At 40.4% G+C, this 25400-nt stretch overlaps 1 protein-coding gene across 1 annotated transcript; it reads right to left on the bottom strand.

The window, feature by feature from the left end:
* Window positions 1–1284: 1284 nt before the first annotated feature.
* EIF1AX (eukaryotic translation initiation factor 1A X-linked) lies at window positions 1285–17466 on the bottom strand. The gene is made up of 7 exons (XM_045290728.1): window positions 17314–17466; window positions 12591–12674; window positions 9645–9748; window positions 8913–8963; window positions 4498–4579; window positions 2480–2571; window positions 1285–1388 (listed from the first exon to the last, which is right to left on the bottom strand). Exons 1-7 carry the CDS (start codon window positions 17327–17329, stop codon window positions 1383–1385), a joined length of 435 nt encoding a protein of 144 aa, XP_045146663.1. The 5' UTR covers window positions 17330–17466; the 3' UTR covers window positions 1285–1382.
* Window positions 17467–25400: the final 7934 nt, after the last annotated feature.

The raw sequence follows: 25400 nt of genomic DNA, 5'->3' as shown, positions 1-25400 counted from the left end.
TTTTCTGAAGCCATGTGAAGGGAAGTTTATACCCCTTTATATTCTCCTTAATTATTTCTCAACATTGAAAAGTTCTCTGGGGACCAATTCATTATTGAGCTCTCCTTCAGAAGTTGGATGAAACTCAAATGTGGTCATTGAGATCTAACTAGTCTAGCCTTGATCTTCACTTTACCAGAGCCGATACCATTTCTAAAAAGGGGTAAACTTAACTCCGCCACAAATGTCCACAGAATCAAATATATAACCCTTAAAGTATATAATACACTCTTCAACTTAATTATTTTGTTCCTTAGCTGTAGCTTTTCCATTTAGAAATTTGACTCTTCTTTGTCCATTTATTAAGCTGCAATGATTCCATTCTCCTTCACTAGTTTAGTGATAGTTTGAAGAAGGCTAAATTTGTATAAATTGCTATGAAATTAGATTTTCATTTATATACAACTCAATTGTTTATAAAGTACTCCAAATTATAGCTTATGATGTATAACTTTTGAAAATAAAAGAATGCATTTAGCATCAGTGTTTTGTTCTGTAAAAACATTCTATATTCATGCATCACATTAGAACATATCCACTTAGGAAATTTCCTATGCACTTGACTTAGAAAAAAAAAACGTCCAAATTACTCAGTATTTCCAATGTTAAAATAGTTTGGTGGAATAGTTTGGTGCCACCTAGCTTCCAATTTCTGTAAGTACTAGCTTTAGAAATGAAAAACTGCCACTGAAACTGGTTTTGCAAAGTACATTTTGGAAATGCTTTTTCATTATGTCTTAATGGTAACAACACAAGGCCACGAACCGAACTATGTGATATGAAAATCAGTATAAAAAATGCCATATGCTATTCAAATATGAAACAACAGACCTATTTATCTTGACTTTAGATGCTGACTTTCCATCATGCATAGTTTACAGTCTGACAGTATCAAAAAAAACCAACAAAAAACAGTATCAAAATCTTCTGGGACTAATAGGTATCTGGAGCAGACAGAAAGACTTTGTATAGTCAATAGACCTGTCAAAACCCTTTAATAAGTAGAGGGCAACTAATTACCTTGAATATCTAGTTCCTGGAAGTGAAGTGGTCAAACTGGGAGAGGCAATATTGCTTTAAAATATTTTTTTAAATAATAGCTTTTATGGCCTTTAATCCAGAAACTCTATTACTTCAAATGAACAAAGTGGGTGTAACATTTTACTTAAGATATTTCAACATTCTCAGTTTTAAAGGAAACACCAACACCTTAAAAACAAATCAACCTGCTTGAATAAATAGTACTCATGCTGATGAAATTTTAATCTTCTACAATGAGAGCCCCAAATCCAAATTGTAGGACAATCCTCAGGTCTAATGGAATGTAAAGCGTTGGGTTCGACTTAGATCTGAAAGTGAAAAGAACATCCAGTCAAATGTATGGAATGTACTCTTATATTATAATAGTCTACAGCCTATCATGGAAACAAATCTTGGAATTAAATCCAATATGAACAGGAAATTTTGGACACCAGATTTTTCTCTATTATGGACTATTGCGATTTTTTTCATGCTCTTCTCCTGAACATTCTATTATACAGAATATTCCTATTCTTAATGAAGATTTTGTATTTGGAGGCTGGGAGCATATATAGAGGTGTACAATGTCTTTCAGAGTGGGCAATGTATGCTACTGGTCAATTTCTTCTCAGGTGATTCACAACAAAATGTTCAAGGTAACTCAAATGCCTTTGTACTTTCTCTTTTCTTGGCAGCCTGCTGGGCCCATTTCTGAGAAGGTGTTGGCAGAAATAGAAACCTGATTTTTGAGTAAATCCTAATCCCCTCTAGACCCTTAGCCTATCAGCTCTGCACACGTGACTTCATGTTCATGTGTGTGCTCAATCAGGTAACTTCCAATGACCTTTGATCCCAGCTCACCTGTCAGAATATTTGGAAGTGCTCTTAACCCATAATACAATAGCAACATGCCAGGTGCTTGTCAGTGAATGAAATAATATGTAATCCTACTGCCAAAGCCTCATAGCTTGGTTATAAGAAACCTCTGGTTGAGAATCTCCAAAGGGAAAGACAGAGATTTAAAACTTCAGAAAGGCAAATATACATTGGTGGTATGTACTGAATTTTTCTATTAACCCATGATGTGAGTGTTCTGTATGGGTTGGAAATACATCTGAATATAAGCTGGATTGACGGATGAATAAATGTATAATAAATCAAACGAAGTATAGACATTTGTTAATTGTAGAATCTCAGAATGAGTAGCGCTTGTGGTATCTAACAGACTTTGTCAAGAACAGCCTTGGTATCTCGGAAAAGATGGTTTCTAAATATTATTTAAATTAGTAACACATCTTAAAAATATACTGTATTTAAGTGTTCAGTCTTCTGAGATTATGGGGCCAGGAGGAAAAAAACAGAATGAAAAAAAGAAACAAAACAACAACCAAAACCAAACAACTAAGGTTTGTCTACTTACATCATCAATGTCCTCATCATCATCTCCGATGTCGTCAAACTGGATTTCATCATCATCTCCAGGGCCAAAGGTATCCGTTTCATTGATTTTAGCTAAAGACATAATATTCATATTACATATAATAAAATACTATTAAAATGAATGAGTCTGAGATTAAAATGTTTAACTATGAAAGCCTTTTACAAGCTTAATTCAACCAGTTTCATTATAAGAAAAAAATCCTAACGTCCACTTATAACCCTAGTATTCAGAATAATATTGTTCTTTTGCTTCAAAAAGTAGTTTTTATAGGCTAACAATTCTTCTGTGATAAGAACAGTTGGTTTATTAGCCATCAGAGATGCATCAAATCAATCAGAAAGATTAGGTCAAATCATGCTTATTGCCTAGCAATAAAAGTGAACCAGGGGTAAAAGTATCAGAGCTTAAATTGTGAATACCCAATTTGTGGAAGGCTGTGGAGGACAGTAGGAGCTCAAAACCCACCTGCAAAGTATCTAGTCAGATTAAGGTGCTGGCAGATCACCTCAAGCCACAGGCAAAAGTCTCGAATAGCCTTACTATTAGATAGATATCATTGTAATCTTTATTATGTGGGATCCAACTTGATACTTGGTCAGTTTACCTCTCTTTTGATCCCACCTGATTTTGTTCTAGGTTTAAGTATTTCTTGCTTGTTCCATGACAAAAATTTCTTCCTGGCTTTTAATATACTGATGTGGTCTTTTCTTTCATAGTCATTATTTGTAGTTCCATCTTAATATTCTTCTTCTTCTATCCTTACCACTTTATCTCATTTTTACTTTTACATCGTTTCTGCTGGGTTTCCCAGTTTGTGAAGCATGGAAGGAGTGGGTGCATAGAGACAATAACTAGTGCAAGGGTTTACAGGGGATGAAGGGGTGGGAGGTGAGGGAATTTGGGGAGCAAGCAATGAATTTGGGAGGAAGGAGAGAGTACCAGAACTGATAGTGATTACACAACTTTCAAAAAGTGATTTAATCATGGGGGGTGGGGAGTGTTCAAAAATTGATTGTGTTAATGATTGTACCATTCATTCTCCTTGATATGACTGAACTACTGAATTGTATGATATGTGAATTATGTGTGAATAACACTGTAAAAAAAAGTGAACCAGGAAGCTCAAGTCCGATTCCTAGGTTTACCAGTAACATTTCCTAGATTGGAACCACCTAGTAAATAGTCTCAGTGGAATTTTCATACTTAAATCAAACGATATCATCTTCATGACAAAATGCACAGAAGGCAAAATAACAGCAAAGAAAAGTAGTACTAAATAGCATGCATATGTACAGAAGTTTGCATAAAGCGCTTAAAAAAAGGTGAAAGAAAAATGGAATTGAACTTAAATTGCAAATTATGTAGGGCCTAGGGTAGCAAAGTGGGTTACTCATTGAGTTGTACAGATATATAGCCTTGGAAATCCACAAAGGCAGTTCTACTTTGTCCTGCAGGGTCACCGTGAACTGGATTCTATGACAACAGGGTTTTTTTGGGTTTTATTTAGTATATATTGCATTTTTCTTGATGAGGTCATGAGGGACATATTGATTTCATTCAAGATTTCTCAACGCATTGCTTTTGTTGGCAGGGGGGGAGATGATGGTTTAAAAATATTATAGGTACTACAATACTAGCGTAAGTAAAAACTAATTTAAAAATAAGCATGACGAACACTATCTATAACGGTCTGCTTCATGTTTAGCTTAGATGAACCTTCAGAATCAATTGACAGAATTTTCTTGTGATGAAAAATTATTCCATTGAATGGTATTATATTGCAGCCTAATGTTTATAAAGTATAACTGGCTCATCAAGTATATTTCTTAGTAAAAGTCCAGTTTTTTCTAATTTACAGTTTCTAGTATCAAGTATAGGCAGGCATACTTAATCATATAAGCACAAACATATATGTGAAATGCTACCACAATCTTTCATCCAAATACCAGCAGACAACTTGATCACTTGACAGGTTAATATACTAATTCAGACATTACCATGCTCTGGAAGCTCGCCATAGGCCTTCAGACTTCTAGCTTCATCTGCATTGTATTTTAAAATGACATCCGCTTTGTTATCCTTAAAAATAGGCAAATAATGTTTAGAACTGTGTGGTGCAGTGAATTACTTGATATGACTTTTTTAGCCAGTCTTAATAAGCAGCAGCAAAGGCAAGCGACAAAGTAGTGAGTGGGCTTCCTCATCCACCCAGTGAGAAAGCTGAATGCCATTGGGCAGAAGGCTCCTGGACATTGGTCTGGTGAACTAGGTGCTCCACGGGGCTAGATATGTGAGCTTTCTGACTGTGTCAGAATGGAATGCCTTTTGGGTATTCATCAGCAAAGTTAAAAGAACTTTGTTAACATCTGTCTCAGCAAACCAAGAAGAGGTCAAGGAAGAGAGACCTATCTGCAGGCATGACTGAGAAGAGGCCAAAGAAATGTATCCCAAGCATTTCTGATTCTAAACAGTACCCATGAGCAACTCTTAATAAACCCCATGAAGTTAATAGCTGGAACCCACCAGCTACTCCATGGGAGAGAGATAAGGATTTTTGTTCCTGGACAGATTTTACAGCATCAGACACACTAGGAAGCAGTTCTACTCTGTCCTATATGGTCACTATGTTAGAATCAGCTGAATAGCAGTTTGTTTGGTTGCTTTTATGCAAAAAATTCATAGGAACCATATTTTAAAGTGTGGTCAAGAATTGCAATGCAAAAATGGAGACTGGCATAATGACCCAAGGAAATGAATACTTTTCTATCAGTGAAAACAAGAACAGGATGCAAACTGCATGGCAATCAAATCTCCTGACCAGCAGAGTGGGACATGGAGGTAGCTGGCTCCAAGATGAGGGTGATCACTTTGCTCTGAATGTATGCAGCTCTCAAGTCCTGGCAATAATTCAAACTCACATACCTGGCTCCTAAATAGGTTTACTATGCTTTTTCAGAATCTCCCATCTCAGGGCTTCAACCTATAATTTTCCCCATTACAATTATCACTCTAGTACACCCACAGCATACAAATGTGGCCCTGTCTTAGCTTTGCTGCACTGGCTATAACTGGACCACAAAGCTCCGGTTATAAAACAGGTGCAGAAAAGAGAAAAACAATTAATCCACCTGAGGAAGTGGGCAAAAGACCTGAACTGAAGTTTCACTAGGGAGGAGACCCGAATGGCCAATAAACATCAGAAAATGTTCCCGATCATTAGCCATCAGAGAAATGCAAATTAAAACTATGAGATACCACTTAACACCCTTGAGGATAGCCCAAATCAGAAAATCAGAGAGCAACAAATGCTGGGGGGATGTGGTGAGATAGGAACTCTCCTCCACTGCTGGTGGTCATGGAGATTCATACAGATTCTGTGGAAAGTCATCTGGTGATAGTGAAAGCAAATGGAAATTGAGTTATCTTATGACCCAGCAATCCCTATACCAAGCATATACCCAGAAGAGGTGAGAAGCAGACCAAGACCAGTTGTCTGCGCTCCAATGTTTATTTATTGTGCCACAATTCACATTCGCAAAGAATTGGAAACAACCCAAATTTCCATCGATAAATGAGTGAATTAGTAAACTCTGGCCCATACACACAATGGAGTACTAGACATCACTAGAAAGCAATGATGATCGCAAGAAGTACGTTGTCTCATAGGAAGAGTTGCAGGAAATTATGCTAAGTGAAGTTAGCCAATCATAAAAGGGCAAGTACAACCTGAGGTCACTGAGCTAAGTATAATCAGCACAGTAGGTATAGAAGAAAAGCTACTCATCTCACACTTTATAGGCTGAGGTATAGGCAATTGGGCGTGTGACAGACCAAACCCAAGGATGTACATGTCATTCCAATACAATGAAGGTGGATTAAGGCTGGGGTAGGGAGAAAAGGGAAAAAAAAAAGATGATGGCACTGGGGGTAGTGGGGCACTAATACACCCAGGGAGAGCGTATTATTTATGTCTCCACAGAAATGGAAGTGCATGGAGCAACTCATGAACAGAGAGGTCTACAGGGCCAGTCCCAATCAGAGCAAAAATGAACCTACAGGTTGGGGCGAGGGGCCAGCCTGCCACACCCATACAGACACAAACCAAGAAGGAAAAAGAGAGTGAGGGACTAGACCCATACTGGCATACAAGCCCTGAGGATGATGTCCCCGCACGGAGCTGCTAAGACACAGAGAGGACTGTAGGGCCGACAACAGCTCGAAACATGATGTCTCCTTGCTGGAACATACCTCCACAGAGGACAATACTGGGGCCATATGGTGGGGAATGTGTCCAGTGTGACCATCCCCACAGTGAGGCAAACTAAAAAGGGAACAAAACAGACTAGCAACGGGAGCAAAGCAAAGCTACAACCCCCGAGCAGCCCCCCAAATAGACTTCAGGCTAGGAGGGGCAGTTCCCAGACCCCATCTCCCCCACCCCTCACAGACCAGGGGGGAGATAGTCATAAAGGTCAGCAGACAGACCTGGAATTACATATGCTTTTCCATGTTCCCCCCTTCCTTTGATTCAATCTATTGTTTTGTCTCTGTTATTCTTGTTTTGCCTACCAATATAAGATAAACAAGGGAAGTAAGCACAAAGAGAAAGCAATAGGATGGAAGTTTCCAGAGCAGTGGTTCTCAACCTTCCTAATGTCATGACCCTTTAATACAGTTTCTCATGTTGTAGTGACCCCCTCCAACCATAAAATTATTTTCGTTGCTATTTCATAACTGTCCTTTTGCTACTGTTATGAATTGGGTGACCCCTGTGAAAGGGTTGTTAGACCCCCAATGGGGTTGTGACCCACAGTTTGAGAACTGCTGGTCCAAAGGGACCTGAGGGAAAGAGGAGGTAGGGGAAAGGAGCGGTGAGGAAGCAACGCGATAGGCAGGAGAATAACTAGGGAATTAAAATCAACAATGAGGAAGATGTAGAGATCTTGTGGGTGTGTTGGAGCAAAAGCAATCTAGCTGAGAGGAATTACTAAGAGGCAGAAGGAGGGGGAGCATGATGGTGGGGCAGGAGTAAAGTAAAAGGAAAAAGAGGAAAGATCTAGGAAACAAAGCTATGGATAGAGGTATAAACATAGGTGTGCACTACGTAAATACATTAATTCATAAAAATAGAGGTATTGCCCTATGTACATCTATTTACGTACATGGCAATACATTGAGGAAGTGGATGCACCTTGGGCCTCTGCTCAAGCCATCCCTCAACACAAGAACACTTTGCTCTAACAACCTGGCATTCTGTGATGCTCACTGTCCCAGCCCGATCGCTGAAGACAAAATGGGTGCACAGTCAAATGTGGTGAAGAAAGCTGACGGTACTGATTATTACAAGTCTAGCAGAGAAGCACAAGCCTCCATGGAAGTAGCACACCAGTCTGTGTGACCATGAGGTGTCGAGGGGATCGGGCTAACAGGCACAAGAAGACCCCAAACCAAACCAAACCAAACCATATTGCTGAGAACAAGGGGGGTTGGCGCACAGACCGGAAACCCATCTGTATACAATAAGACGTCCCTCACAGAATGGTCACAAGAAGGGATGAGTCAACCAGGGCACAATATAGCACCGATGAAACACAATATTCCTCTGGTTATTTGAGGCTTCCTCACCTCCCCACTATCATGACCCCAGTCCTGCCTTTCAGTTCTGTCTAGACCGGAGCATGTATACTGATACATATAAGAGCACAAGACACACAGAATCCACCAGGTCAGGTAAACCCGAGGTACAGAAATGGGAGTAAGTGATACCAAGAGAGTTGGGGGAAGGTGGGGAGAAGGGGGAACTGATTGTAATGATCGACACATAATCTCCCTCCCAGGGGGGTGAACAACAGAAAGGTGGGTGAAGGGAGATAGTGGTTGGTGTAAGATATGAAAATAATTTATCAAGGGGCCACGAGGGTGGGAGGGAGGGGAAAAGAAGAGGAGCTGATACCAAAGATTCAAATAGAAGGTAAATGTTTAGAAAATGATGACAACATAGTACATACAAATATGCTTGACAGGATTGATGTATTGAATGTTGTTAAGAGCTGTCAAAAGCCCCCAGTAATATGATTTTTAAAAAACCCCACAGGTGTAGGTTTGGGAGGACCAGTGAAAGCCTGCAATTCTAAATTCCCAGGGGACCATTGTAAAAGTAGCAGGAGCACAGGACATAAAGAATCAAAAGTACTGGTCTCAGCTATCATTTTATAGTTTGAATGCCACTTCTTTCAGAACTCTGATTTCCTGATCTTTTCTTTGGGGGCTATCGTTATGGTCAAAGAAGAAAATAGACCTAAAAATGGCATGAATTCAAAGCAGGTTATATGGTTACAACTTGGAAAATACAAGTCAAATTTAGCTCATCCAATTCAAGCCAGTAAACAAAAACTTTAAATGCAATTTTTACCTGATAGTCTCGTAGACCAACCAATATGATGTCAGAGGTATTTATCCAAACCTAGGAAGAAATATTGACTTCCTGTTACTGTTAACGGAGAACAAAGGATGAAGAATAAGGTTGAATCTCTCCCCCTAAAATACAGTCCATTCACCCAACTGTGAGAGAAGTACCTCTTTAAAACTAGGAGAAACTAGTTATAGTAAGCAGTTGAGCTGGCTTCAACTTTTCTATAATTTGGGGATATTAAAATAGAACACTCTTTTACTTGAACTACTTGACCATTCAATTCCAGAGTAATGAATATTAGTTTAGAAATTCAGAGATTTTCAATCATGAACTGCCACACATGGCCAGTTACCTATTACATATGAGAATATAAAACTAATTGCTGGCCACACTCCAATCCCTGAACCTCTTTAGTTTGGTAAGGATTACCAACCCAACCCCTTAATTAGAAGAATAAACCAAAAGATGTTTTAAGTCATAAAATGAGTTTTGCCAACCTGAGATTAGTAAATCTCCCTGAATACCCATTATGACAGGGAATTAATTCCCAGCTTTACTATGTGTAAAACTATCACCAAGAACTTTTGTTGTTTGACTATATGCAAATTATTGTTCCACGGAAATTTCTGTGAACTTGTAAAAATGAGCTCCATGAGTCGTAACAGCTGAATACAGAGGCAATTTCTCCCCAGATCAATTCTATATTAGAGAGAGGCAAGCTCCCACACCTACCTTCTTCCTCAATTTTCCCCTGATGTGACACAATCTCTTTACACCATCAAAACACATGGCTTCTAATCGCCCATTTCCCAACATTTTGATGACCTGTGCATATTCTGGGGGGAGGAAAAGAAAAAGGTATGAGATACTGTTCAACTTTTAATAAAAGCAAATTAAAATGACAAGTCCACACAAAGCACCAGTTGTACTGGTTAAAAATGCAGTGGAAGTATAAGCAGATACAAAACCAAGTAGAAGCACAAATATAGATTCAAGAATAGGATTATATTAGGGACTAAAAGGAAGGAAAGGAAATAATAATCTAGGGGCAAGATGAAGAAACTGGTACTGTTTGACTTCTTACACTGAGCCAGAGTTTGTTAGTTTTTGTTTCTTATTAGAAATCTGATAAATATCACAATTAGGTTCATGTATAAAATTTAATATATTGACCATGAAATTGGCTTTACTGCTAAATCAGATCAACTTATGTCTTGTTTTTAAATAAAGGATATTACTTGATTAGCAAAAAGGGCAAGCAATGCATCCTGAGAACCCCCTTTCAAGGTGACACATATTCTAATTTTATCCAAGAAACCAGTCTGTTTCATAGTCGGTCAGTTTTCATGGCCTTCCGCAGCTGTGTTTCTACGCCAACCCCTTCATGTAATAGAGCAAACAGAAGCCTACAGAGGTCAAGTTCAAGTATCCAAGGTAACAAACCCATTAATGGCACGAGAACCAATACTTTGTAAGGTCATTTCCACAAACTCTCTACTATTGCACATATTTAAATTATCTACTCATTTTGGGCAAACAGAAGACTCGGTGGCTCATCAATCTTGCACATTTGGATCCCAGACCCCGTTTTTGCTGCTAGGTAAGGGCTGGACTGCTAACTGCAAGGCAGGTGGTTTAAATCCACCAGCTGCTCCATAGGACAAGTGATGCTGTACTTGCCAGATAAAGTAGTAAATGTCTTTGTTAAGTTAGGATATCTTAGTGATTATTCTAAAGTAAAACCAGAAAGATATCCTTAGATGAAATGCCAACCTTTTCATCAAAGCCTCTCCAAAACGGTACCCAGGAATTTATCTAATTTCACTGTCATTTGAAAAGCTTTGAGAGGGAGACTCTGCCTTTAGCCCACACACCACAAGTGGGTGTTTCTTCTGCTATTAAAGGACAAAAGACAGAAGGCAGGGCGCCCCTTCAGAACCTTTAGATTCCCAAAGCTCTATGTGTAAATATATTGTAGCATAAGAAGGGAGTTCCTCAGACTATGGTGAGTGCACCATCTCACGCCTCGACCAAACAGCTGGTCTACACAGGGGCAGTATCTCTTTGGAGAAAATAGAAGAGAAAAAAAGACACTCCCAAAATAAAGTTAACTGTTAATAGGGGCAAGAATGATGAAAGCTAAGCAGCAAGTCTTTAAACCAGAAAAAGCATTTTTTTTTAAAGTGGCTCCTTCCTATGCAGGGCATGAATAAAAGTCATAAAAATTTCTACTAAAAAATAAAATATTGGCAAAAAGTGCTGGAAATTGAGATTGGAAACTGGGAATATGGACTACATACTTGATTTTCATTATATTAATGTTAAACTACAGGAACATGACAATTGTAACCATAGACTAGAATTATAATTCGGCAATCCTACCATAGAATATACTTGTTTTTTGGAGGTGCATAATAAATCGAGTATCTCAGTGTCTCTAACTTTCAAATGGTTAAAAAACCAAAATGTCAAAGTAAATGAAGTTCAAAAGGGAGTTCAGTATACTAATACTGTAACTTGGAGGGGGAGAAGCATCAGTCAAAATTAGTTTTACTAGCTTCCTGGGTTCTTAATCTGGTACGTACAGAATCTTATTTCAGTCCACTGTTTTACTTTGATTTATTGTTTTTTTATGCAATGAAGACCTCAAGTGCCCATAGAAGTCTTACTTCGTCAGTCCACTAATCGCACTGCTGGCAGTTCCCAACTTACAAAGCCTTCAAGTCACTTATGATCCCCTGGTTTCTTCCCCCTTTTTTGTACATTGTGTCTGTAAAGTGTACTAAATACAATGCTGCTAATGTTATCATTCTCAGATATCGTGACAATTACACACTCTCCTGTCCAACTTGTGAAGGTGTAGTCCGTCAAACAGGTCATAGCCAATGAGGCCTCTGTATGGGCATGATTTTCTCCTGAGGATTCTGGGAACTCCTGTTTTCCCCTCCCTGGAAGTGGGACACATACTCTCCCTGGGAGACATTTCTTGTTGACAGGCCACATGGAACTACGCTGACAAAGCCAGAGCCCTGAAGCTGACATGCTTCCACCGCCACTGGATCCACACGACTTTCCACCCATGTGCCCGTGATCTTCCTACATTTGGCATCATTGCATGTGTTGTGTGGGTCTAAAGAGGAATTTATAGACTGGTATCGGACATATGGGCTAATATTGGACTTATGAACTTGATCTAGGCTGGGATGTTTTAATAGACAATTACTCTTTGATATAAAGTGCTCTATTACACACATGCGTCTCCCTGGATTTGTTTCTCTAGTCTCCACAGACTAACACAGATATTCAATGCTATGATTTATAAAGATGTTGTGAGAATAAAGGCAGTAATTAAAAAAAGGGAAATGTGTGATTTACATCAGAACCATTATGACAAGGTTGTCTGTAAGGAACCTGCTTTAAGTTGGGGACCACCTGTATTAAAAAGGTCCCACTAAGTCATGGAGTTGTCAACTATGTCTCTGATGGTTAATTCTCTCCAAACATCTTAGTTTGAATCTTAGTGTCTATGCAAAACAGTGAAATCCCTGTTTACCAAAAGGCTCTGGAGTCAAGTGAAAATAGGGACAAGACAATTATTGCTCAGGATTAGGTCAGATTGAAATTCTGTACTTAAAAGAAAATGTTACAAAAAGAAGCCTGCCTCCTGAAAATGCTTACCTTGCCCATCCTCTTTGAACACCAGTTCTCTTTTTTCAGACTCGTTCTCATTCTTACCTCTACGTCTATTTTTACCTCCTTTACCTAATGATTAAAGAAAAAAAGGGTAAAATTTGATATTAATCATCTGTAAAATAGTATGAAAAAAGAAATGAAGTTAAGACTTACAAAACTTAAATGATGTCAGAGAGGAAAAATGTTCACCGTAATAGTAATAGACATATAGTCACTCTCCCATCCTTCTTAGAAAGGAACCCATTAGTGTAGTGGGTTAGGAGCTGGCTGGGCTGCTAACCTCAACGCCAGCTGTTTTATTCCACCAGTTGTTCTGTGAGAGAAAAGATGAGGCTTTCTGCTCCCATAAAGATTTAAAGTCACTATAAGTTGGAACCAACATGATAGTAAAATTGAAGAAGTTTCTGAGAAAACTATTCAGTAATATTTATCAAGAGCCTGAAAGGCATGCAAATTCATTATCCCATAATTTTAATTCTAGAAATTTTTGCCCCGTTTGCCAGATTCCAAAGCCTATCGTTTCCTGAGCAGGTTCTGAAGCTAGTCACATAGGCAATAAGGAGAAGCGTGTCAAAGTGACCACCTGACATAGGGCTGATCCCATGATTGCCTCCTAAGGTAATGATTAGTTGTTACATGGACCTATTTAAGGAGCCATGGTGGCATTGTGGGCTGGTACCAGCTGCTCCCTCCTTGGGAGAAAAGGTGAGGCTATTTGCCCCCTTCAAGATTTACAGCCTCAGGAACCTTATGCAAGGCAGCTCTGAGTCAGAGGGAGTGGAGTGGGGTGGGGTGGGCTGAGTTTACTAGGCCTATTTCGAAACTTGGGATTCAGAGCATGGTGCTTCTTCCTTTTGGCCTGGCTGGTACAACTACTGTGACAGTTTAGCCAAAAGAAGGGGACTCAAGGAGTGTAAACTTAACTCTAGGTCAGCCACTTGGATTCTCTTGCTTCTGTATATATTCAAAATGTTTCACAATAGATGTTTAAAAACAGGGCAAGGTGAACAATAAAATGCTTACCAGTTGTATAAAAAGAAGGAATCTATATTCCTAATTGCTTAAAAACAAACAAACAACAACCCAAACTGACTGCCATCAAGTTGATCTGACTCAACAGTGATCCTCTATAGGGTTTCTGAGGCTGGGAATCTTTACAGAGTGCACAGCCCCAGCTTTCTTCTGTGGGCAGCTGGTCAGTGAACCGCTGGAAGGACATGTACATGGCTGTTGGGGAGAAGGAGCAAAAAGTGGCAGTGGGGCAGATTTCAGAAGATGTCACTTTTCCCATTTTTAAAAATTTGAATCATTTTTTTAATTTACCCCCCAAGAATTTAAAATAAAAAAATTGCTTTAATAAAAAGGACTGTAACATGATGCTCTGGGTAGGATGAGTGGAGAAGACACTGTACTTTCAGGTAGAATGACAGATAGGCAGAACACTTCTGAAGTGACTAAATGTGGAGGGGGGGAGAGCTGGAGCTGTTAACCTCTCAGGTGCTCAGTGCCAGTCTCGCCTGTCAAAAGGAGGCGGTTAGAAACTCAAGCCAAACCGTTCTAAAATCTGTCTGCAATGCCTTCTCACTGACATCCTTCAAATATGTGTAATTTCCCCTATTCTTTATACATTAAATAATGATGTTGCTGATAACTTACTTCCTTTCTCAAACTCTCCTTTTTGACTTTTAAAAGGCTACTTGCACTATTCTGGTCGACTTCAGTGTTAATAATCTTACATATTCAGGGGGGCACTATTTCCACTAAGTGTGGACCTCACAGTAATGGCTCACACATTTCCATTTGAATGTGCTCATCTCAAACACAATTGTTTTCAAAAGATAACTGAGTTTCACAAAGCCCCTCCTGGTTAATGGCAATTTGTTGTTTAAATGCCAGCCAGTAAGAACTCCTGGGGATCATATAGGAGAGAGGCAACAAAACACCTCATAAGACACAAACCAATCTACCTCTCACCACTTGTCTCCTACTATACATACACCTCAATCCGAGGAGATGTCTCATTGTTCACTCTCTTACCCCATCTCCACTTTGGCCCCATTAAGAATCCTGTTTACACGCAGCATTTATAAATAAGTACCAAAATCTTCTGCCTATGAAGTAGGTACCATTTTTGTCTGTACTTCACAAGAGAAAAATGGTCTTTAAAAGGATAAGTAACTTATCTAAGCAAGTGAGTGAGATGTGGGACTTGAATCAGGCAATATGGACGCAGTGACTATGTACTAATGTTAAGGATATAACAACGCTATCCATTTACTCATCACAATCAACCTACGAGGTAAGGGCTGAGAAATAAGCAGCTCACTTAACTGCCATAGGGTGACTAGCTTTTGCTCCTAGCCCCATCAGGGTACCTCTTCCTAGCACTTTGTTCCCATTCTAGAACCCAGCCCATGTTGGTAGCCATTTCCAAAAGGTGAGAGAAAAGTTGTAAGTGGTAGTGACAATACAGAATTCAAGCGCAGAGCTTGGAAGCAACACATGATTCACAACCCAAACAGAACAATTTCCTGACCGATCCAGATTAGTTTAGGTTATGTATTTGAGGCATTCTTGGGCACACCAAACAAATTTCCTAGGGAACACATCTTCTACTTTAAACCATTAATCACCTCTGGTCTTCAAGCTACACACCAAAAGCTCCCATAGGGCAAGGATTCTATCTGTTTTAATACCATATACCCAAAGCCTGGCAGTTGTCACATCAGGAATAGTTCACAGTCCTCAACGAGGGGTGATTTGTAGCAAATCCCAGTGTGGAAGGCTCCTTACCCAAGTGCACATCTAGCAGGATGCCTGCTTTCCAAGATCTCTAGAAGAAGTTACCTAAACAAGAATCCACCCAAAGCAAGTCATTCAACACATACCTCCCGGTAACTAATGTGCATGGCCACCACCAGTATTATACTCACAGAATCTTTTGGATTTTCCGATGGAGAAACAAGGGAGTTTTAGTTTTACGGTAAACCTCAATTCATAAAACAAGGGGGTCTTGAAAGTACTTCTTCTAAATGACTTAAAATATAATAGATGTGTTTTACACGTACAGGATGATAAATGCCAAATTCAGGATAGTGGCTATCTTCACAAGGGTAAACACAGTGCTTATTTGAGAAGATCACAAGTAATGGATATTTTAAGCACTATGCCATGCTTGTCAATTTACCAGAATTTACCCTAACACCCCTGCTACTTTATTGTGCTGTAGTGGAATATATTTTACATTCATGAGAAAAAAGGTGAGAATTGAGCATAGACACTTCAAGTCGTTTATGGTTAAGCAAGACCAGTGAACTAAATGCCATTTAGTGCAGATGTCCTGCCCCCTTGGCGCCAAAGGGGAGCCTATTATTCACCCAAGGGTGGAGTCAATAGAGGGGAGGTGATTTAATCCAACAGATATTTATTAAGTATTTATTAAATGCCAAAGTGCTAGTGATCCAATGTGAATAAGGCAGGTACTAGTCCTGCTCTTTGGACCTTGTAGCCCAAATGAGAAAAACTGAAGTCTTATCAATGGAAATACAGGTGAGAATAAAACAGGTATGAAGTGATCCAGGTACCATCTCTGATGGAATCAAAGAGTAGAAGAATCTAAAAATCTGGAAAGAGTTTAAAAAACTCTTTGATCAACCCCAGCCACCCCTCCCGCCAAATTAGCAGTAAAACCTCTGCTAAAATAAAAAAGGTCCCATGAGTTCGGCTTTGGAGACAATATGGTGGAGAGTCCTAAGAAGACTGCCACCAAGTACTCAAAAAGGACAAAGTGAGTACTTACAGCCACGAGAGAAAGGAGGGGCGATCCATAAAGCAACTGTCAAGCCGATTACACACAAATGTATCTAGAACTTCTTTCGGTACAAATAAAATGATTCTACTTCCACGATTGTCTATGAGCGGTTATAAGGATATTTCTTTTCCTAAAAAATGACAAACACCTTACATCTAAGAAAGGGAGACTTTCTTCAGGATTATTTGTGCGAGTTTTCTTTTACTTTTATTAGGTCTTCCGTTTGGGGTTTCAAATAAACTTTTTCTCATATCTGGAAATCTGAACAATTAGCCTTATATGGAAAAGTTTTAAGGTTTTTTACTCCCACCACAACTCGGCTGGCTAAACATGTGGCTAGTAGTCTGCTCGAAAAAAATAGGTCGAACCCCTTTACAAAGGGATGCGGGAGGATCCTAAAACTTCATGAAGGTTCTGCTCATCATTTACAAGAAAAGGAAGTACCCTCAACAATATAAAACAACTTTTTATGAGGAAACCCAGGGTTTATAAAGTCCCCAAGGGTGACTAAAGCAGGCAATACCCTCGGAAAAAATTACTTCCGGGCTTAAATTTCATGCCCAGGAAGGGCCGAAGGCCTGCTTTTTAACGTCCAGGCCGCCCCCTGGGCGACTCGTGTTCAGTCTGGCGCGAATGAGTAGCAAAAGCCTGTTCTCCCGTAGGAGGCCCTACAAAAATGGCGTCGGCTCCACCCCAATGAGACCACACTGGGAGACGGCAGTAACTTCCCAGCTCCTCTCCAGAGCTCGGAGTCGCGTGCAGGGGTCACAGATGCGGGTGGGGGTGCGGAGCGGGAAGGAAGGAAGGTCACTGAGGCTCAAGCAGCCTGGAGGCCGCGACAGGGGGTGAAAAGGGCCGGCCGCGCTGTCCCGTGGCCCCAAAGTCCGGGCGGCTTACCTTTATTTTTAGGCATGACTGCGGCCTTGTGGCGTTTCCGACTCCCTTTTGGGCAGCGGCGGCGGTTAACGAAGGGAAGCGCGCAGAATGCGGCACGCTCTCAGGATCGAGTGGCGTGTGAAAGGGAGCCGCACGACGCACCGACTCAGGGAACCTGACGTGCCTACGCTCAGCGGCGGCAAATGGCGTCGCGATGTTTGCGTCACTTTTCCACGCCCACCGCCGTAGATTCGACCCGCACGCAGCCCTCCATACGCCTGCGCGATCGAAACGCTACCCTAGTTGAAAACGGGGCTGCCGCGCGTCCACCTGGTTCTCAGCAGGTGGGAGGGAGTGGGGAGAGATGGGGAGGGGGCGAGATGGAGAGGAGGACAGGGGGCGAGGCTATAAGCAGAGAGAGGGCGGGGTGGTGGCGTCACAAACGGAGTGGGCGGAGCCACCGAGTTGAGTCATAGTTAAGGGTGGGTTGACGCGCGCGCCCTCTGCTGGCTGACGCCAGACCGCTAATGCCTTAACCAAGTCTCCCACGTTGACAAGTTGCTGATTCATTAACTCTAACCTAATAGCTCAGTTCTAATACAGCCCTTTTTCCCCACTGTCCCAAGTCAGGGGTCTGGTATAAGGGCAAGACTCCCCTATCCTGTGTTTACTAAAGTATAATATCTGCAAGATGCCTGGCAATACTTTTCAACTATCTGACTTCCTTACAAGGAACCTAGTTTGCACAAAGGTTAAGAGCGGGAACCCACCTGCTGATCAGGGGAGGCGGGTGGAGTTAAGAGGCACCCCTCCCCCAAATCTTCCATAGAGATCTACAGCGTTAGAAAACCTATGAGGGGCTTTTCTGAGTCTGAAACGATTGGATGACAATGGATCAATGGCTTGAGGTCTTCCCTGTGGAATCCTTGGGTGGTAGTTAATGTGTTTGTTCTCTGTTAACCTAAAAGTTGGTGGCTCGAGTCCACCCAGAGGCACATTAGAAGAAAGACCTGGCAATCTAATTTCAAAAAATACTATGGAGCACAGCTTCACTCTGATGCACAATGGACCCCAGGCAGCTAGTCTTCCCTACTTCACTGTACACCTTACCAGGCAAAAACCGTGTCTGGGTTGGTAATGGTCATTACTAGCACTTAGCAGAGTGTTTGGAACTCATGTAATAGATGGTTAATACACATATGAAGTAAGGTGAGTAAAGGTGTCAGCTCAGTTCAGCCCCCTTGAATGCTTTATAATGTCAACTAGTATTTCTCATGGGCTGTTTATGTTGGGCCCATGGGTTCAGTTCCAAGTAAAGTTATTTTCAATAAATCACCTTTCTGCAAACATTAGGGTTTTCATATCCTCTCTTTAGAGAACCAGACATGGCTAGATGACAGAGAAATAAATTACAATAATCTAACACAGTGGTTCTCAACGAGGATAAGGAGATAAGGAGACAGTTTGCTTGCTGTAATCCTCAGTAAGTTTTGAACAGATCATTTTGGCTTCTTCCTTAAGAATCTACTGTAGAGAGGCAAGGGACGGGGTATGGTGGTGCAGTGCTTAAGCAGCAATCAGGAAGGTCATCGTGTTCACTCATCAATCGCTCAGCAGGGAAAGACCTAGTGATCTGCTTCCAGAAAGATTTATAGCCTAGGAGACACTATGGAGCAAGGCTACTCTGACTTAGTGTCCTTTATGAATCAGAATCAACTTGATGAGAACGTGCTTTTATGCAACAAGGGTGGAAACAAAGACCAATTAGAAGGTTCCAATCAAAAGATTTATTTTTGGGGTGATGAGAATGTTTTGGAATTTGACTATAGTATAGCTTCACAGAGTGCCCAGGTGGTGTCATGGTTATACACTGGGCTGCGATCCACATGGTCAGCAGTTTGAAACCACCAGCATCTCCAAGGGAGAAAGTCTGGGCTTTCTACTCCTGTCAACAATTAGTCTCAGAAACCCACATCGGGTCGCTATGAGTCAGCATTGCACAACTGTAACTATATACTAAAAAATGGAATTGTGCACTTTAAAATGGGTGAACTTTATGGTATGTAAAATTACATCACCATTAAACTATCTTAAAATATGGGAGACTGTAAGAACTTGAATGATATTAGAAGGCATCAATTTGAGTAATTATACGATTTCTTCCAACATATTCAAAAATGTATATGCAAAAGGAAGTGAAACAATGCAGGGTTTTAGTATCAATTAGAGGGGACATTGTAAAGGCAAGAATGGAAGGATGTTCAAGCTGCTATGAAAGGGATGTTAAGTTGATGAACTATGGAGCCTATGGGGTACAGTTAGGGTACAAAGTAAGTAAGAATGGTAACTGACTGGGGAACAAAACCAGGAGATTGAATTAAAATCCCTTAACATTATTGATTATGCCTTTTAGAATCTAGCCCCTGCCTGTCTCTTGAAACTCATGTTTTTCTTATACTGTACCTTCCATCATTCAAGTGTTTTATTTTCTTCAATGCCTCTAATTCTTAGCCTCCATTTATTTGATGCTACCTTACCCCCTTCTGCTTGGTCAGTTTTCTTCAAAGTTCTTCCCTGTTCCCTAGGAAACCCTGCTACATATTCCTACAACATTCTGAACTCCCTTAAACACTTTGAAATAAAGGTGACTGCTCACTGTCAATAAAATTATTGTAGGCCCGGTCAAAACTCTGAGTGGTTAAAAGATATTTCTTCCAAGTTATCACTCATGTTTTATTTGAGTATGAAATCACAAGACAATATTTGGGCTGATCTTTAAGTGCTCTCTATTCCACGTCACTAGTTTTAACCATTTTGTAGTTGTAAGGTTTTTCCATCTCACCAAACCCACTTCCATCGAGTCAATTCCGACTCACAGTGACCTTGCAAGAGAGAGTACGACTTCTCTACAGAGACTGCACGTTTTTGGAATCAGGCAGCTTCATTTTTCTCCCAAGGAGTGGCTGGTGGGTTTGCAGTCTAATGCTTATCCCACAGTGTCACCGGGGCTCCTGCGGTGGCAAAGAAGCAATTGTCCTGAGCATCCAGAAAAGAATGCTGACTTAGATTTGAGCCCAGTGAAACCCTCCGACAGATTTCTGAGTTCTAGAACTGTACAATGACACATTTGTGTTGTTTTAACCTACTAAATTTGTGATATGGCATGGTAGTAGTAAACAAAGAGTAACTTTCCTTTGTTGTTATAGTATCATGCCAAGCAGATCTTGAAACTCTCCATCTTGAACAAATGTTTTGAGAATGATGAGGGCAACAAATGTACATTACACAATTGATGTATATATGGATTGTGCTACGAGTTGTATGAGCCCCCAATAAAATAATTTTTTTAAGTAAATGTTAAGAAAATGATGATGGCAACATATTTACATATGCTTGATACAACTGACGTATGGAATGTTATACAAGCTGCAAGATCCCCTCCAATAAAATAATTTTAAAAAAAAACACCTCTCCATCTTATCCTGAATACCCAAATGAATATAAGTGGATAGCTTCTTCTTTTGTGGATAGCTTCTAAATCATTCTAAACGGAAAGATGTCAAGGGAGGAGGAAAGGACCAACTGCAAGCTTGAACCCATTTCTTGTTTATCAGGAAAGCACAATCTTAATCCAGTTTCCTTTTAATTGTGCTCATGTGATTGGCTGCTAACCAAACAAAAGGTTGGCGGTATGAGCTCATCCAGAGGCACCTTGGAAGAAAGTCCTGGTAATCTGCGGTCACGATGGACTCAGTTGCAATTGGTTTAACGGTCTTTTTGAGTAAAAAGAACATGACAAGTCCTTTCCTAAAAATGCTTTGTGGCAGGATACACTTGGTCTGTCAAATGATTTATTGTAACAACTGGTTGAAGGCTGGGGGACACTCACTAAACAGATCTAATTAAGTACACAAGGGAGCGTTGCAGAACCCAAATGACTGCCTTTACTCGCCTATCTTGCTCAGGAAGAAACTCGGCCTTTAAACCTGAATTCAAAATGCACCCTCAAACCAAACCATCAAGTTGATTCCAACTCACACTCTATTTGGCAGAATAGAACTGCTCCTGGGAGCGTCTAAGACTGTAACAATTGATGTGGGAGCCCTGGTGGTATCAGGGTTACATGTTGGCCTGCAGTTCCAAACCACCAGCCACTCCCTGGAAGACTTTTTACTCTTCTAGTCAAGAGTTAGTCTCGGGGTCATTCTACCATATCCTATAGGGTGACTATGAGTCAGCATGGACTTTATGGCAGTGGGTGTGATGAATGATACAAATTTGACAAATCCTTTGAGCTGAGACTATGCATAGAACAATTATTTTGCATTGATTAACTCAGAAATATTCCTATTTCAGTGCTATTACTGCATATACTTGAGTTTTTCAGCACATTTTTAATGCAGTTTTTCTGGTTAAATTAGGTGCCTTGGCTGGTATTTGGGTCAGCTTATACTTGAGTATATACAGTAATCATTTTTCATAAATATGTACTTCAGGAGAATAAGGATACGATTAACATCACATAACTGAAATAATCTGATAGATGGGACATGCATGCATTTATTTGAAACTTTATTATAGAAATTTTCATTTCTTTTGAAGATTACAAAACCTGTCCTAGGACAGGAATCCAAGCAATGTTATTCCAGGATGGTTCATGAATACATCAGAAAGCGCTTAGATAACACGATTATAGTATGATATGGAAACCTCCCAGCTTAGACTCTTCAGTAAAATAACTGAAAGTATTCAGTGATATTTGGTCCTTTACAAGCATTTCATAATTATGGCAGCCGGGCCAAGCATCTGATGTGAGTCAACCACCAAAAAAAGGTACAGTACATATGAAATCATATGGTACCTTTGGGTTTCTGGCATGGCTTCCTCCCCCCAACTACCAGGACCCCAGTTTCGCCTTGCAGACCTGGTTAGACCAGATGATGCACAGCGGTACAGATGGGAATTGGAAGCGCAGGGAATCTAGGATGGAAGAACCTCTCAGGACCGGGGGTGACAGTGGCGATACCAGGAGGGAAAGGGGAGGTAGTAAGGGGGAATGGATCACAGGGAGCCACATATGGCCTCCTCTCTGGGGGACGGGCAGCAGCGGGGTGGGTGAGGGGAGGCGCCGGACAGTGTAATATAAGATACAATAATAATTTATAAATTATTAAGGGTGCATGGGGGAAAGGGGAGGAGGAAGGGAAGGGGAGGGGGGGGAAAAAAAAAGGAAAATGAGCGGATTCCGGGAACCCAAGAGGCAAGAGAATTTTGGGAATGATGAGGGCAACAAATGTATAGATGTGCTTTACACAATTGATCTATGTATTGTGATGAATTGTATGAGCCCCAATAAATTGATTAATTAAAAAAAATCAAGTAGAAAAATATGATTTTCTTTTTAAAAAATTGTTTTAAGTTGATACTCATCCTACTTCCTCCACCCATAGCCAAAAAAGCAGAATACTCACATCCGACAGGTCAAGTGTACACTTCCCTTTTGTTCAGAGGAAGAGTTAAGTCCTGATAAAAAATATCACCCATAGTCACTAAGGATGCTAAACATTTTACAATATGGAAAAAGTTAAAAGCTTTAGATGGTAAACTACACCTACTTACAGAAACACAAACCAAATTCCGTATCCTTCAGAGCTTCCTTCCTTTGTGTTTAAAACTTCTACTTTAGTTTGAAAAACTCAGTATATGGCTCAATCAGCATTATAGTGATAATAGGAGTAAAGATGTTCAATTCAAACACGTACTTTGAGCAGAGTGTTAAACTTTCATGCTTCTACACTGTACTCAAGTAGGATGAGCTCTAAAGTTTTCTTGAAGTTGACAACCCTGAACTATAAATTTTCCTTTCCACTCTTACCTACGTAATGTCAGACGTGTTGCTAGTTGCTCTGGGAAGTCAGGGAAATTGAAACAGCTTATCATGCACTTCAAGATTATAGGGCAAAATGAGGAAAGTGCCTTCACAGGTCTGCTCAGGCCAAACCTTGGATGCCCCGTGATGACTGGAAGTGAAGTAGTAAATATGAGTGGTAGGACTATCAGGCTTACGAAAATCAAGTTGACTTAGTTACTAGAATTCTTTGAGAGCACTTGTCACATTGAAGCCGGCTGCAATTCACTAGATCACACAGAATGTCTAAAGGACACAAAACATTGTAGATACAAATTCTTCTTGGCCATTATATACACTTCACCAGTGTATAATGAAGCATTGCTCTAGATTACTAGTTGTGAGGGAAAATTTCATTCCTTCATGAATTGGTCTACATCAATGGTTACTTGGGAGACCAGCAAATGAAAGCATTCTGGAGATAAAAGGGACGATTCCCCTGAATGGGAATACACTGTCAACTTTGTATCTGTGAACTGAGGAAGACCCAGAGTCCACATCCAGTTTAAGGGTGGTCACACAGAGTAGGGCCTTCCAGAGGAATACAACTCTAGGACTAAATCAGAAGCTCCGGGTTAAAGCACCCAGCCACAGCCACGGAACCCACTGTCCTGACTAATCACACAAAACAGATCGACTCTGACCCTTTGCATGGTCTTCAGAATCTCAAATGCTCAATGCCACCATGGGGTTTAACATTCTCCATAAAATATAGAAAGTAAAATAAGCTGAAAGATTTAGGTTAGGATTTAAAAAATTTTTTTAAACCACATCATAAAAGCCATATTGAGATGCTTTCCTGCACCCCTTTCCTCACAGGGATTCTGCTCAGCCCCCTCCCCCAAGTCTTAGCATCACCAACCCTGTCAGTCTTTCCTGGGTTGAAGGTGTACTTTGGTCCCAAGAGATGGGAAAAGGCTGACAAGAACTATTGGAAAGCACTGCTTGTGAAACTCCCACCACACGCTTCCCAGCCCGTCTCACAGCATCTTGGTCATGTCAAGTTTCTTTGGACTTGTGCTGCTGTTTGTGAATAAACGAGCCCATGTCAAATCTGTTAGAAATCAAAGGTATATTGTATTTAGACAGTCCCCATTAGAAAACAAGAGGGTAAGATAATGGTTAAGAAAACAACAAACCCCAAAACACTCACCTTAATTTTGCATCATTTGGAAGAGATGATACTAATGGTAGTGTGATGGATCAATTCCAGTATGTGCCTTGATTACATCAAATGCAATCTGCACTTTGGGTTTTTAGAGGATGTTTGTAAGAGGTCTGGTAGATAGTTTTCCTCCCCTCACAGTGACAGATCTTTAATATTAAAGACAGGACTGCAACTTCCTGGGAGAAGCCACATCAACAGGCAGCATGGATGAAGGGTTTAGAATGATAGAACTTGGAGAAATAATGGAAAGGTTAACTAGATTTGGAGCATGGTTTTTGGCTAAACCTGTGGCACTGTAAGCAACAAGCAAGAGGGCCATCAAGACCACAAGGGGAAATGAGTTATGTTCATCAACTGCAAGCCTTCAGCTCTATGAATACACAAATGGCTATCTTCAATGAAATGGACAGTTTGGGGCTATGTATAAAACAGGCACCATCATTGAAAGCATAATTTGGAGTTATTTCAGCAGTAGAGGATGGCCCCAATAAAAATTTAGTTTTGAACCCAAGCTACTGGTCAGATGGGGATATGAAGGGAAGGTATTGAAGATGAAAAAGGAGAGGTGAAGGATTCCAGTCTTTGCTTTGAGTTGCAGGTTCTTCACATGCAATTAGAAAGCCCGACCTCATTAAGTTATAAGGATTAGTACATTTACTCTGAGTTTTAAGACTATGATGGACAATACATGAACGCACTATGGAGTAGCATCAATGTCAAAAGATGTCTGAAAAATGTTTTCTGCACAGCGTTAACATTTAAAAAACAGACAATGATTTGGGATGACCATGGTTTTTAACACTGAAGGAAGGGGTGGGGGTTAAGAGGCAGAGCATTCTGCCCACTAATGAACTCTGTATCTAGCTCTTCTGATAACCTCTTTCCATACATTTGATTATGTGAAAGGAAATCTTACATTTTATTTCACTACAATAATTCTTGTGTGTCACCTGTGCAAAAGGGACATGCATTATGGATGTTCCCTTTTCTCATTAATTGTATAGAGCAGTGGGTCTCAACCTTCCTAATGCC

Source organism: Echinops telfairi, unplaced genomic scaffold, assembly GCF_000313985.2.
Source record: "Echinops telfairi isolate 266 unplaced genomic scaffold, ASM31398v2 ScPeMD7_53;HRSCAF=182, whole genome shotgun sequence".
NCBI lineage: Eukaryota > Metazoa > Chordata > Mammalia > Afrosoricida > Tenrecidae > Echinops > Echinops telfairi.
This window is presented reverse-complemented; position numbering and strand designations above follow the sequence as displayed.

Excerpts from the sequence above, each read along its gene's own strand:
- EIF1AX (XM_045290728.1), bottom strand. Across the intron at positions 9,749-12,590 it reads GTTCAAAGAGGATGGGCAAG|AATATGCACAGGTCATCAAA; the intron begins GTAAGCATTTTC and ends TCCTCCCCCCAG. Across the intron at positions 2,572-4,497 it reads TGGCGAGCTTCCAGAGCATG|CTAAAATCAATGAAACGGAT; the intron begins GTAATGTCTGAA and ends TTATGTCTTTAG.